Source organism: Rissa tridactyla, chromosome 1 (genome assembly GCF_028500815.1).
Source record: "Rissa tridactyla isolate bRisTri1 chromosome 1, bRisTri1.patW.cur.20221130, whole genome shotgun sequence".
NCBI lineage: Eukaryota > Metazoa > Chordata > Aves > Charadriiformes > Laridae > Rissa > Rissa tridactyla.
The window spans coordinates 30,764,158-30,779,591 of NC_071466.1; the positions used below are offsets into that span (position 1 = coordinate 30,764,158).

A 15,434-nucleotide genomic window follows, 5' to 3' on the forward strand; every position below is an offset into this window, starting at 1 on the left:
GTTGTTTGAGAAGAATCTCAAGTCAACCCAAAAGGTTCCAGCAGGCCCTCTCCCAAACAGCTGACATGACAAGGGGAAATGAGAGAGGAATTAGTGTTTTGTAGGAGTGTGATTTATTTGTCATCTGCAAGTGGAATAAACTTTGTGAATTGGCTTCTGCTGCCAGGTTCCCTGTACCCAACCAGCATGCGTATTAGTGAAGACGGGCGATTGGTTGTCAACTTCAAGACTGAAGCCCGGTTTCATGGTGTCTTTGTGATGTCCCATCCTGGTAAGTTTAATCTACACTTTATCAGTACTATAAAAACAAAGACATCCCTCCAAAACTTCATACTGTTCTTTTTTCTTATTTCTGCTACTGATATCTGATATTTTGCTGTACTGTGCTCTTCAGATAAGGATTTTTCATCTACTTGGGATTTTTTTGTCATTGATGACTGTATTCAGATTGTCAAACAATGAAATATGGATGAATCTGAGGGAAAGCAGATAGTTCCCCTTGATCAAGAGCCTCATTTATGAAAGATGAAGAACTAGGGATCTATAAATATATGTTTTTAATCCAAAAGCTATGATTAGCTATTTACTTATGTTGCCCTAGGAACTTACATAGCGTTAACATTTCTTGTCTAACTTGAAGACTTCCTAGGTTATTTAGACCTTTTTCAGAGAGTAAGTAAAGGTCTTCTATGAGCATCGTATCACTCTGTTAATAAAACATTCTCACTGCCATTCAATTAGTCATTGCTAAGGATGTGATCCTGCAATTTAATCTGTTTAAACCCCACTGCCTTTGTTCAGAATAATCACAGGTGTAAGACTGTCTACAGACATAAATCTGAGCATGAATGCCAGCCATGGAAAAGATTATCTAGCTAAATTAAATCTGATGAACAATAATGAAAAGGGAAAAAAAAAATTAAGAAATCTTTTTTAGTTTAACTCAGTTTTATTAACCTGTAAAACTCCTTCATAGTGCTTCTGCTTTTTCTCAGCAGTTCCTCTAGCATGTTAAGTTGTGCACATCATGCAGAGCCGAAAGAGTTACACTGCTAAGAGAAGTTATTTTGTGTTCCCTGGGCTGACATTCCAAGTTTAAAACAGGAGGGATTATAGATCTTTGCCATTCCACTCTCACTGTTTTGCCTGTCTGTTAAATTTAATCTTCATACAGTTCTGGTTGTGTAGCCCAAAAGCAACTGTTTAATAGACACTTGAACAAGAATCAAGGGGGCCCAGCTGTGTTGACTGTAATTGGTTTTGTTAGTTTCAGTTAATAAAACCCAGTGCACTGTAAAGGTATTAACATCAACCATGGCATCATGGTTTATGAATTATTGTGAAAGTTTTTCAGGCTCTGAGAGCTCACAGTGAAATACTAAAGGTGACAAATCTGTCTCTTGGCATGTTTCTAGCTTCATCTCTAACTTCCATGGTTATGTCAGCTGATCACCCAAGCCTGACGTTTAGTCTCAGCCTTATCCGAAGTGAGCCAACGTACAACCAGCCAGTACAGCAGTGGAGCTTTGTTTCAGATTTTGCGGTAAAACCCCAGCCTTCACTGTGTCTTCTCTTGCCCTAGCCTGGTAGTTAGGATGTTGATGGAACAGCTCACTCTCTCTCTTTTCAGGTTCGAGACTATTCTGGAACATACACTGTGAAGCTGATAGCTTGTACCACTGCTCCACATCAGGAGTACAGCCTACCAGTGGTCTGCAATCCTAGAGAGCCGATCACATTTGATCTGGATATACGATTCCAGCAGGTAACACCCCAGTGATACCTTCATCATGTTTCCTTTCTATTTTGATTCCCAAATTGCCTTTTTTGGTCTTGTAATGGTGGTGATAGAAACTGAATTTACTTGCTTATCAACAAACCAATTTCTAAATTGGTTGGACAGCACACACTCCTCTCCTGCTATTTAACCAGTTTTACCCAACTGGGAGCACAAATATTTTTTGTCCTCAATGCATGGCTGATCTTTCATAGCCGGTAGGAAACTCATTGAGATTGGTTTGGGTGATAGATACTGTGATACGAGCTAACCTTTGGGAATTCTTTACCTATCTGTTGGCTTTGGCACGAATTAGTTTTATCGGATAATTAGGAAAATATAAACCTATTATCAGAAGGTTTTCATCTGACACAAAAATCAGAGCTAGGTCTCTGGCATAAAAAGTGGGACCTCCAGAGGAAGACTCATTCAGTCCTAAGGTAGGACTTCCTTCACTGACTATAGAGGAAGTGTAGATTGCCAACATTGGTAAAATGCTTAGCTTTAAAGACTCACGAGAGTGACTGAGAGAAATCCCACCCATAGTGATATGGAACATATGGTAATGTGGGAACAGGCAAAGCGCATACCTTTCACAAAGCCCAGCTGTAAAGCTCTGTTGCTGGGAACAAAATATGGAGAAATGGACTCTGCTGTAGAAAGCATTGATTAAAAAATATCTGGGGGTCATGTTGCGTAGTTAACAGAACATAAACTGCTAGTTTTCAGTGTTACCAACCGACCTAGTGTCACCTTGGGATGCGTAAGGAGGAAGTTTTATCATTTCTGGTATTTGAAGCCAATACCATTAACACTGGAACAGTGTAGCTGTGGTTTCATGCTCATTAATAGTATAGATGTATGCTATTAATCATCTTACAGTATAAATCCGATCCGGATCAGTCAGGGATACACAATTATTGAATTAGCCAGAGTACACGAGGGAATGTATGCAGTCTTTATGCTTTGATTTGGTGTTATGCCAGCTATGGGAGAACAGATGATTCCTGATATGGCATTAAGTGAGTCCTGGCAAAGCAAAGAGATGATACATGAACTGACGTGAAACCAGCCTTCTCAGAGTTAACCCAGCAAAACAGTTTTTAAAAGTTTGAATGGAGGGAGGTAGGGGGAGTTTATGCAAGTTCAGCACTTTGGCTTTTGTCTGGCATTTCTAATCTTCTAGGAGCTCTAAAGCAATTCACAGCAATGCTGAACCACAGCTTGTGTCTGGTCCTAATATGAACGAGAAGATGTTGATAATTTGAAGAGAATTCAAAAGACCTGCAAAAATCATTGCAAAATGGGCAAAGTAGCCTGGGGAGAGACCTAACTCCTGGAAGGAATGTATGACTAAGAACTATGACTAAGACTAAGAACTGCCTTGGAAAAAATAAATGGATACTATAGGGGTCATTATATCAGATAAAGCTTTAATAATACAGTATATGGAAGTTTCAGGTACATCAATTCAAAATAGAGATAAGGTGCAAAATTGCAACAGTATCATAATCACCGAGGACTGTGGCCAATCAGTCCCCCATCCCCAGCAATTTTCAAACCAAGACCAGCTCTTTTTCGTGAGATACTCATAGTAAAAGGAATTGAGAAAATTCTGTGCACCATGATATTATTCCCTTTGATCACAGATTGAAATACTATGTGAACATAAAGAAGGTCCCAAAAAAGCAGCAGTTAGCAGCAGCACAGTAGCACAAATTCACTAGGCAGTATCTAGCACTTTACCTCTAAGATTTCTAGGCATCCTGCAAAACTGAAAGAGCATTAGTATCCATGTTGTAAATATAAGAAACAAAAGACAGAGAAGTGAGCATAAAAGGTCAGACTGTGACACTGGTCCTTAGACTAGGAAACACCTGATACCTTGCACAAGCCCACTGCATCCAGTTGTGGGGTCCCCAGTACAAAAAAGACATGGACCTGTTGGAGCAGGTCCAGAGGAGGGCGACAAAAATGGTCAGAGGGATGAAACACCTCTCCTTTGAAGACAGGCTGAGAGAGCTGGGGTTGTTCAGGCTGGAGAAGAGAAGGCTCCAGGGAGACTTTATTGCAGCCTCTCAATATATTAAGGGGGCTTATAAGAAAGACAGAGAGAGGCTTTTTACCGAGGCCAAGGTGACAGGTCAAGGGACAACTAGTAGAGGGTAGATTTAGATTGGACATAAGGAATACCTTTTTTAGGATGAGGGTGGTGAGACAGTGGAACAAGTTGCCTAGAAAAATTGTGGATGCCCCATCCCTGGAAGTGTTCAGGGCCGGGTTGGATGGGGCTTTGAGCAGCCTGATCTAGTGGAAGATGTCCATATGCGTGGCAGGAGGTTGGGCTAGATGATCTTTAAAGGTCCCTCCAACCCAAACCTTTCTATGATTCTGCGAAGTCAGTGTGTCAAAGTGTCATATCCGGACCAAAATGACTTTGCCTATAAAGTCTAATGGTGAAATGACGGGACAGGAGTTGTTTCTCCCAATTCTTAGTTTAGTGCCCCAGCTGCTGTGCTGAATTATCATCTTGGGCTTTTTAATATGAGGCTTTTCATTTTCTTGGAAACTTTTTTTTCTGATTTCCTTCACAATTGTTTTCACTGTTCATGAGTGAGGGCCCATTTTAAGAATCAAACATCAAAAAGACAATATATTTGGTATCTCCCCTCTGGTGATTTTTGTTCAACATTTCCTTCTTTAACATGTATCTGCCCATCTCCTTTTTCCTCTCTCTGTGGCCCCTGACAAGGGAGGCAGGTAGCCTGGAACAATAATGAGTATTGTATTACCACTATCTCACTCTGGGATTTCCTGTACATGAACAGCATTCAGCCTCCAAGCTCTGTTTTATCCCAGCGTTTTCAGTGTCTCCTTTCTTTAAATGTGCATGACTATTTCCTGAAAGAAGCACTTCCATAATCAGGTTACTTGCTGCCTTGGGATGGACCGGTCTCAAGAGCTCTCTGCTTCTTGAGGTACCAAGTATTTCATGGGCTTTGGTCCCACAGAGGTGAGGATGTCTACCATGAGTGATCTTCATTGTCCCCAAATCATCCATATGGGCATGGCAAATAGGCAGAATAAAGTGATCAACAAATAGTTGATGGGCATGGCAAATAGGCACAAAAAAATTGACAGTACTCTTCTCACCCAGCAGACCCTCACAGATAATTTTTCTAAGCACTCTGGTTTAAAATGCCTCAAATGAAGGTGAAAATAATTACATTTAAACTACTGTCATAAATTATAGCTATGGGTTAGCCACTGGCTGCACTGAGACTTACACATAGAACTGAAATAAAAACAGTAACTTAAAACAGGATGCCTAAGAGATGTATTCGCAGCTGTATGCATAGTACTTCCCCAGGCCATTGCTCTGACCATTGTTGTACACTGTGTGGCTGACGTCCAGTGCCTGTAGCTGAGCACACACTTCTTGTTACCTATTCAGTGGACATTTAGTCTGCCCAGGAAGAGCTTGATGACACCGTGTTTTATTCTCTTTCAGGACCACAGCTGGAAACCAGTTGTGTCAGTCAGGTATTTGAAGCTGTGGCACTGCAATCCAATAGCCTGAATCCCAGGCATTTAGAAAAAAGAATTCCGAAGAGAATGGAAATGATATTTTTAATTATTATTTCTGTGAAAAGGCTATGGGAGTAGGGTTCCTCTTTCTAAAGGGTGGCAGTGGGTTTATAAAAATACTGCAGTTATACATTCTTTTTGCCAAATCCTGTTGCTTTGATAGTTTGGGGACTCTATTGTGAAAAGGGGATTTGAAGAATAAATGTGTCAGCTGTATAACTTGCAGCAGTAGTTTCTGTTGATATCGTTATATCTCATTCCATCAGCCCCTTGTCCATGAGCCAGCAAGAATGTTTTCTTTCCTGTTTTCCTCCCTTCCTTTCCACACGCATACACATATATATACATAAATATACGTATACACGTTAGCATTTTTTTATTTGTTTAGTGGCCTCTTCTTCTTTTATCTTTTTCTTTTTTGAATGTGTGCATCTTCTAGATTGTTTCCTCAGGTACACTGCATCTTTTTGAACTTTGTGCTCTTCCCAGTTCTTCTGTTCACTGTATTTTTTCCCCTTTCGTTATTCTATGTCCCTGTGTAGTTTGCCTTCCAACTGATGGCCCAATGAAACCTGCTGCTGATAGTATTGATTTATTTTATTCTTGTAATGTAATCAAGGAAGAACCATAGATAACTGTGTCAAATATATAAAGATAAATATTAGCATAAAAAGATGCTCAAATTGTTTGGTGCATTTTCACATGCGTGATCTGATGTCCTGCAGCACATCAGAAGAACTGATACTTGCAAATAAATCCTCAGCAATGTGTACTTTCAAATAATTGGCAGAGGATCAGAAGCAGAGGTGGGACGTGCGTGTAAGAATGAAAATGGGATAAAGAAAACAGACTGTGGTGAGTCAGAGGGAGCCAAGTTATTGAGGGAAGTATTTTCCTCACGTTACCCCCACACGTGCCTTGGGCACCTTCTTGGCTGGGATTTGGAAAAATGTGGTGGGAAGAAGCTAACTGAGAATCCTGTCAGATATCACAGAGGCAGATAACCCAGAGGTTGTTTGTGTGTAAAATATATAGCAAGATATGTCTACTACAAAGAAATCTTTTTGGTTAAACTGTATTATTGCATGTAGATGTGTGGAGCTTATAAATAATGTACCTTGGGAGAAGATCGTGCTGTCTTTTAGGAGTCATTAAAGAATGCTTGTTGAAGAGCCTTAATGCTGTTGTGTTTTAGGTCAGTGACCCAGTGGCTGCTGAGTTCAGCTTGAACACCCAGATGTTCCTGCTCTCCAAAAAGACACTGTGGCTATCCGATGGCTCAATGGGCTTTGGGCAAGAAAGTGATGTTGCTTTCTCAGAAGGTATTATTGTACACAGATCATGCACGTTCAATATATGTTCCACGCTATGAGGATCAGTCAAAACAAGAGAGGAGTGAGGGTTTGGACTTGTTGCTTGTGTTCTTTTGCATTTGCCTTTCCTACCTGGCAGTTTACATCAGAGCTGTTGTCCAATGTGCACAGAAAGTATTATGCCTGGGGGTTACAGTACTGGTGCCATTTCTCATAAGCTGAGCACTTTATAAACATTGGCTGATATTAAGAACATTCCCAGTTGATAAGTGAGTATTACAGAGTTTTTGTTGTGGGTGAGTGTACTGGGTCTGGCTGGGATGGAGTTAACTCTCTTAATAGCAGCCGCTATGGTGCTGTGCTTTGCATCTGTGGCTAAAACGCTGTTGATATCATGCCAATGTTTTGGCTATTGCTGAGCAGTACTTGCACAGCATCAAGGCTTCCTCCCTTCCCCCGCCTTCCACCGAGTAGGCTGGGGGTGGGAAGATTGATTCCATTGATACATCTGCCAGTGGACCTAAGCAGTCGCTTCATTCCTCTGCTTTCATCATGTGCCTCTTTTACCTATTTATTGGAGTGCCCGTACCTTGAATACATGACTGCCTTTTGAGATATATTTGCAGCCTCTCGAACAGCAGGTGCCTGTTCTCTCTCTCTCAAAGTCTGCAATTGCTACAAATTGATGTAGAAGCAACATGACATTTCTCCTTTCCTTCTTCAGATTCTGGACCTTCCTAACCACTTTCTGTCATATGTATCTGACCACTGCACATAGTATACTTTTCTTGCGTGCATAGCAATGGCCCAGGTTATTTGTACAGGCCTGGCATTTCTTATCTTAAACATTATCAGACAGCTGAAATGCAATTACGCTGTAGGGAGCCAAGTCTCAGAAAATGTCTCTGTGACTTTTCATAATGTTCATTCCACTTGTACAGTATGCCAGTCTGACCAAGTATAACCCTTATGCAGCCTGAACAGGATTCTACTGACAAAAAACCACATCTTTTTAACAAAGTGCATTGTCAGGAGGCCAAAACCTACACCCTGGTCTGGTGTACGGGATTACATTGGAACAGGCTGCTCAGGGAAGTGCTGGAATCACCATCCCTGGAGGTATTTAAAAGATGGGTAGACATGGTGCTTAGGGACCTGGTTTAGTGGTGGTTTTGTCAGAGCTAAGTTAATGGCTGGACTCTATATCTTAAAGGTCCTTTCAAACCCAGACAATTCTGTGATTCTATGATAAAGTTTCTTTAACTCACTTTTTGAATGAAGAGCCCAGTATAGCCCAGAATTTAAAGCAGCCCCTGAACTGTTTCAGGTTATAGCAGCAGCAAATGGCCTCCTACTGCTATTGTGTAAACCGCAGTGCACAGAAGAGTGTCCACTCTGCTTGTGGCCTTTGTCAACCCCCTATGGGGGAAGCTGGGTAGCAAGTGTTCCTCAAGTAGACTTTGGATATAACTATAGGCAGATTGAGAATCTTCAGCTCGGACCTTTAACACAACCAGAAACTGCAGTCACATTACACTGCACTGAGCTTCTTGACTGGGCTTATTAACTCAGCCCAGTACTGCGCTAAATGTTCCACTGCAATGGGACGTGAACTGTGTGCACTGTTTACAGGTGATATCATTTATGGTCGGGTGATGGTGGATCCAGTGCAGAATTTGGGTGATTCCTTCTACTGTAGCATCGAGAAGGTTTTCCTGTGCACAGGAGCTGATGGATATGTACCCAAATATAATCCATCCAACACTGAATATGGGTGCCTTGCTGATTCTCCATCCCTTCTGTACAGATTTAAGATTGTGGTAAGTGTTCTAGTTCTGGGAGGATGCACATATATATTTTTTATTTTTTCTCTAACTTATTTTTTATCCAAAACCAATTGTTCTTTAAAATGTTCTCAACAGCACCAGATTTTTGACTTGAGCTCCAGGCTAACATGAATTGATGAAGGCAGTATCTTACCTTTCTCCCTCCTGGTTCTATTCTTAATCTTTCTGGGGACTCTCATCATTTAGAGTTTGACGTAAGTTAGAATCCCAAGATAGGCTTTTTCTCTGCATCGTCTATATCCATTAACAATAAAGGGAGTCTTAGGAGACAAGCAAGTTAAGGACTGGAATTTGTATGATCTTAAGCCATCCAAAATTTAGTGTATAATGTAAAGTTAGTCATCCAGTTAGTTGCCTCTGTAGTCAATAAAGAGAGATACCTCTAAAGCTGTCATAGAATATCCAAGATTATTTCCCTTCTGAAAATAATTATAGAGTAAGCCTAGATGACTACTGACCCGATGCCCAACTTCTAGAGAGTTAACTTTAAATAAGGTGGTTAATTATCTAAACTAATCTATATGAATGTCTGTTAATAGTAATGAAAGGTAGCCTCATTAAACTGGGAAACAGACTCCTTACTTTTATTTCAGAATGCGTTTATGTATCTTTTTTGTTTTAGAAAAGTAGCTGTAGTTTTTCTCTAGTGTTTCCACATTGTATTTCAACAAAAAAGTCTTCAGGCATGAGATTAAATAGAAGTTAGTACAAGTCAGATGTCACCACAATTGCTTCTCATGTCTTTTCTTTTGGTATTACACTGGACTGCATAAAATAGCATATGTAAATTACACAATTTATACATTTCCTATAAATATTAGAACTGTTTTTCCTAGAATAAATGAGTCTGTGTTTTAAAAACTTTTTTTTCCTCCTGTGTGACCATGTAGGACAAAGCTCAGCCGGAGACGCAAGCCACAAGCTTTGGAAGTGTGCTTTTTAATGCAAAACTTGCAATAGATGATCCTGAAGCAATTCCGTTAGTTAAACAGCCAGGTTCTGATGGGTTTAAAGTAGACTCAACTCCTCTATTTCAGGTATGATTTCTGTAGCTCATTAGCAAGAATACTGAACCAAGAAAGAAACACTTGCACAAGAAGTGCAGTTAACAGAAAGTCATATTGAAGCCAGTAGAAGGATTTATTCTGATTTCAGTGACAGTCAAACAGGATTATAAATGCTTAAAAATTTCTAGATTTAAAATATGGAGCACTTATTAAAAGATACTTGTGGGGTTACTATGCGTTTCTCTTGCCTAATTCTATAGTCTAACCAGAAATTATACAAATTACTGTTATGCATTTCTTCTAAGAACTTGTTAAGTTTCTTGTTACGTGGTATTGTTTTATGGCCTGTCAAAGACAAAAAATAAATGCATCATAAGCATTTATAGTGAACGTCATCAAAATCTAATTGATAATAAGCGTTTTCTGTGCAAGTCTCTCCTCACAGACTAGCACATTATGAAATACCTAAGCACTGGAAAGCCTAGAAATTAACATCTGAAGGGTGCAACTGGTCCTTAATTTAATATAATCCTTCAGCTGTGTGCATTGATCCCTTTGATCTATATAACCCAGCCAGGAGTTCTCTTTTGAGTATTTGCAAAACTGCATGCAAAACCTCAAGTGTATAAATTAGTAGAAAAAATATTGAGGAGACTTTAATCTTACTCCTGGCCACTTCAGTATTAAGGGTCCCATTGTAGGCAATGGAATATTTAAGAGAATAGCCTACTTATCAGCATAAAAAGGGTTTCATCATCTCTCCCCACGAAAATGAAATCTCATTTTTGAGATAAAGAATCCGTTTCCAATAATGCAGTAATTTTTTGTCCCTATTCTGTCAAAAGAATGAAAATATGAAGCAATAGTATGTCCTGAGAAAGACTTAGAAAAACAAGAGTGAGATGGAAAATGTGTTATTTCTCACAATAACAGAACTTGGATGCAACCACTGAAATTATCAGCCAGTAGCTTTAAGAAAGTATTCAGGCAATCCTACCAGACCTTGTGGAGTCCAAATTTATTATGTATCCAGGAAAGACAAGACAAATTCAGAGAAGATAGCATCATCTCAAGCAAACTGCAGGGGATCATGGAATCACAGAATGGATGAGGTTGTCAGAAACCTCTGGAGACTGTCTATTCCAACCCCCTGCTCAGAGCAGGGTCACATAGAGCAGGTTGACACAGACTGTGTCCAGTTAGATTTTGAATATCTCCAGTGGTCGAGATTCCACAGCCACACTTTTCCGATGCTCAGTCATCCTCACAGTTCAAAATTCTTTTCTTGTGTTAAGATGGAAAGAAAGCCACAGCCAGGGCCTAGTAAGCTGTCAAGTTGGTCCTGCAAGGTCCTCTACTGCCTCCTGTCTACAGCTGAGATTCTTTGTATGGCCATTGGTGCTAACAGTACCAAAAAAATGCTAAGGTCATGCTTCTTCATCTGCACCTGATAGCCATAGAGTCTGGCCATGGAGAAGAATAGAGACTACCCCCTCTTAAAATTTTGGCAGAAAACAAGACTCCTCTGTGGCACATTGGCACATAGTGGGGGTTATCTGTGCATCATTTTGAAAATACTTGTCCAGGCAATCAATTCAGAACAGTGATTGGTTTCCTCTGTGTGTAGTGCTCTCCAGATTGTGTGCCTGTGTGTTTAAATACAAAACAATTGTGTCTTTCTAGGTGTCTTTGGGTAGGGAGTGGTATGTCCATACAATCTACACTGTACGTTCAAAAGAGAACGCTAATCGTGGAATCGGCAAAAGAAGCGTGGAGCACCAGTACCACTCACTCTCTAGTGGTGGGAGCTCAGGAGCATCCGCACAGAGACGTCAGAAGAGGGGAGCTGAGCAGGCCCCAGAACTTGCAAAAGACATTGGAGTGGAAAACAACCGAGGAACAAACATACAGCACATAGCACTAGATCGCGCCAGCAAGAAACAGGTTCCCCAAAGAGAGGTTGCAGTCAATGGCGTTCTCCCCAGGGAACTGAATAACCAAAGTGCAGGGGTCAGCGTAGTCACAGTCATTGGTGGAGCTGCTGCCGTTTTCCTTGCCATCTGCTTAATTGCAATCATCATTTTGCTGCTAAAACGGAAACAAAATTCTGAGAAGAAGGAAACCACGAAGGAGTCGGGGAGCAATGAACCAATGATGCTACCGTATAATTACACCAGCGACAGCTCGGAGGTTTGATTCCAAGACCTCAGGATTCAAGCCAGAGTCTCCAGAGTGCCTAAAAAAAAAAACTTGAACTGCACTTTGTTTGCAGCAGATCATGGTGATTCATGAGGAATAAAAGGTTCATATGCTTCTAGGTGTACTTGAAATTTTTTACCCTGAACTCCTGCTGCCATTATCAACAGTAGAAGAGTCCATATCGAATCTCCCACTTTGCACGACAGGTAATCCTGGCGTCCGGATATCATGCACTAAGCTTAAGCAGCAATTCAAGGAACTGCATTGTAAGGGAGAGGTTTTTGTTTTGTTTTTGTATTTTCTGACGTTTAAAAATGTAGAAGAAACTATCCAAAGGTGCTATATATCCCGTCTGCAATAAGAAAGGAAATCTGTTTCTTCGGAAACACAGAATACTTGAGAGGAGGAATTCTTACACTCTTCAGTTAAATGTTGTACTGTTTTTCACAAAGAACTCAGTGTCTGCAATTAGTCCGAAAGGTGATGAAGTGCCTCGGGCATGAATCCTCCCTCCTATAAGCTTTTGACTTCACTTAGCTATACCAGTGATTTATTTTTTATTTTTTTTACTTATGTGTAACTGAAGTTTTTCAAAAGACAGCTAGATTAGCCAGTATAACATTATAATCAGTTGCATGTCACAGGATGCAATACATACTTTTTATTCAGCTATTTAATCTGAGAATTTTTTTCCTTATTTATGATTTTATAAAGCCAAAGAATACAACAAATCCAGAAAGAATTTTGTTTTTCACTGAAACTGGACGCTTATGTCCTCTTAAGTTTATAATGGATCATGGAAGTGTTGTAAGGTAAATTATATTTGTTAGTGCATATCCACTGCTGGGAAATGCAAGCATTAGTATTTCAGTACCTAGAGTTAGATTCAAAATGCAGAGGACAAGGTTCTGCCTGAACTGAGCCGAGGAATCACGATGCTGAATCCAGCGTGTGATTGTCAGTTGCCATATTAAATGGCAAGAAGGTGAAGAAAAAATTAACATTTGATTGAATCAAGTAGCATTTATTACTGTATAATCATAGCACATCTTGACAAACGTGCTGGGTCATCGTTGGGCATTTTTTAACAAGTGACTACTTTTGCAAGAGTAATTCTAATTTTCTGTCAGTGTTCTCAGTTTAGGTAACGTGACAGCATGATGTTCCACGGAAGTTTGGATCAGCAGTGTCCCATGTCAGTTCTTATCCAGACGGGACCTGTTCTTTCCCAAAGATATCCTGCCAAATGCTTGGCCATGAAATATACGTTAACCTTCAGGACAGATTGTGCCATTTGTCACGCTAGCATTATACACCAATAAGTCATTTCAAGTCAACGGAGTTAAACTATATAAACTATATAAACTATATAAAATCTGAATCAGGCTGTTGAGGCTGTTGCTAAAATACCTGTTCCCTTCCACCATCTGGTGGTGGTGGGTGCGGGCAGCCCCCAGACTATCTTCAGCTGCAACACACTTGGCATTCGGTATTCTGGGGACCACGCTGCCGAGATCTGAGTTAGCGGAACAGGATCTGACTTGAAAGCAGCCCGGCCGCAAGCACACAATGCTGCTTCTCAACTAAAAAATGTACCCAAAACGCTTCCTGACCTAGTAATTCTGCACAATCGTCCTCTGAGCCATAAAGACTCAGAAACGTTGAGGTCTACCAGCCTGGGAATATCTGTGTTACGATTCATGGTATGGTGTGAATATGCCCACAGAGGACTCACACTGATATCTCTTGCTCTGGATTTATGTTGTTATAACTTCACTGATTTAACGAAATTTCATTGGTTTTTCACCAAAAGAATCAGGTGAGAATCTGTCATACCTTTTCTAGGTTTTCTGAAGACTCTGATTCAGACTGTGTAATTGAAGGATGTTTGCAGCAACCTAAGGGTCAAACTCCATTACTAAAACCATGCAGTCATCTTTTATTTTAATTAATCTGAGTTCTAGCCTGAAACAATTATCCACAAGACGTGCCCAGCGCATTAGGCCTTTTCCCTAGTCACCTGACATTAATTTACTCTTTTAATGAAGTTCCTGGTTTTGTGATCCATGTATTATGTGTGCAAGATTGATCAAAGACTTAACCCACAGATACTTTTCGTATTTCAGTTCACAACTAAGTTGCAAATGTAACCTAAGATCAAATTTGCTGTTGTGCCTCTATGTGAAATCGCTGTGATAATGAGAAATGCAGAATTTGTCTCCTAGAAACTGCATGTTTGGATAATAGCAGTCAAAGATTCCACAGTAAAATGGGACACATGTAAATAATAGAACATTTTAATATTTATAAAATGCCTGTTTTGTATAAGCAGAGAAGATCTTTTTAAAGATATATATATAAAATACAGAAATTAGGTGTTTATCAGTAGAGCTATTTTTCTGCTTTTGAATTTTAACAGACTGAAATATCATTAAAGCTGCTTGCAGGCAAAATCTTTTTTTAATTATTACTTCTTTTTATAAAATCACATCAAAACCCATGTGTTCCACAAGCCAAATATTTAGCCCAGTAAACAACTTGATCTCTGCTTTGAATAGCGTCTGATTAAAACTCAAATGTTTAGGTCGATGGGGATTATCAGACTAATGGTTTTCTAACAATATATAAAATAATAGTGCAAACTGGTGATAACAAAGGAAAACACAAAGCAAACACGGAAAAGCTGGACAAGCCTGAGTAAGATTCATGAGTCAGATTTCAAAGTCCTCTGCCTGGGAAAAAAAATCCCAGTGTTTTCAGTAAGGCCTGCCGGATTTGTCCCATTCTTCAGAAATTGGATTTCTTGCAATTCAGTGAACTATAAATACATCTGTGACAGCATGCCTTTTTTATTGTGGCTTCAAGGTTTTAGATTTCGGCAAGACTTTTTGGCGGCTTATTAACATTTTCCCTTCTACTTAGCAAGTGGCCTTGTTTGTACTAACCTGAATAAGTGCCTCATTCCCAATTATGTGCACAAATATGTTAATATTTATCTACCCATGCAATAAACTGAGTATATTTTATATATATATATTTAATCTATTTCCAGGTTATGTATTCAATCCTCTTTTCACTGGAGTTGCTTATTCTGCTGTCAGTAATACCATTTGTTAAACCCTTTATACAATAATTACTGTGTTTAAATCTGTTATCAAGCTGTCAAAAATCTTTTCCATGCATATTTATTTGGAACAATTTTTTGCTTATGTCTATGGCTGTGATATTTGGCATTTGTAACAAGAAGAAAAATAAAACTGCTTCTCGTTCGGTTACTGAACTAAAAATTGTGTATAAATATCACTCTGTGGAGAGGGGTCGGTAATGTTAAGTGTCAGTGTTAAGAAAAACTGATCTGCCAAATGGACGGAAGAATATAAACTTACTACTGTGTTTGCAGTAAATCTCACTGCTTTGTTCCCGAAGTGATTGTCTTCTGGTCATGAAGTGGTCAGCTCAGGGGTTTTTTAATCATTGTGGTTGCACGCGTGGCTCAGAGAGGGATTTTTCTTTCAATTCCAGAACATCAAAAATCTCTAGATATCTACAAGTCCTCTGTAGGTTGGATTGCCGTGATCCTGGGTGCTGGCAGGGTTTATTGAACTATACTCATTGACAGGTGAAGGTGGGTCTGCAGCCGGCCGTTCTCTTGCTCCTGCAGCGCCGATGTTGCTGTCAGTTGTTTCTTGTGTCGGCTTGTTAG

At 39.8% G+C, this 15,434-nt stretch overlaps 1 protein-coding gene across 1 annotated transcript in view; it reads left to right on the plus strand.

The window, feature by feature from the left end:
* The window catches only part of FREM2 (FRAS1 related extracellular matrix 2), a 138,696-nt gene extending 123,547 nt beyond the window's left edge, over positions 1-15,149 (plus strand). The window contains exons 18-24 of the mRNA XM_054181857.1: positions 167-271; positions 1,416-1,543; positions 1,631-1,765; positions 6,561-6,687; positions 8,311-8,498; positions 9,416-9,562; positions 11,216-15,149. Of these exons, the coding sequence (XP_054037832.1) occupies positions 167-271; positions 1,416-1,543; positions 1,631-1,765; positions 6,561-6,687; positions 8,311-8,498; positions 9,416-9,562; positions 11,216-11,728 (1,343 nt within the window). The 3' untranslated portion in view covers positions 11,729-15,149. The remainder of the gene's footprint in view (positions 1-166; positions 272-1,415; positions 1,544-1,630; positions 1,766-6,560; positions 6,688-8,310; positions 8,499-9,415; positions 9,563-11,215) is intronic.
* Positions 15,150-15,434: the final 285 nt, after the last annotated feature.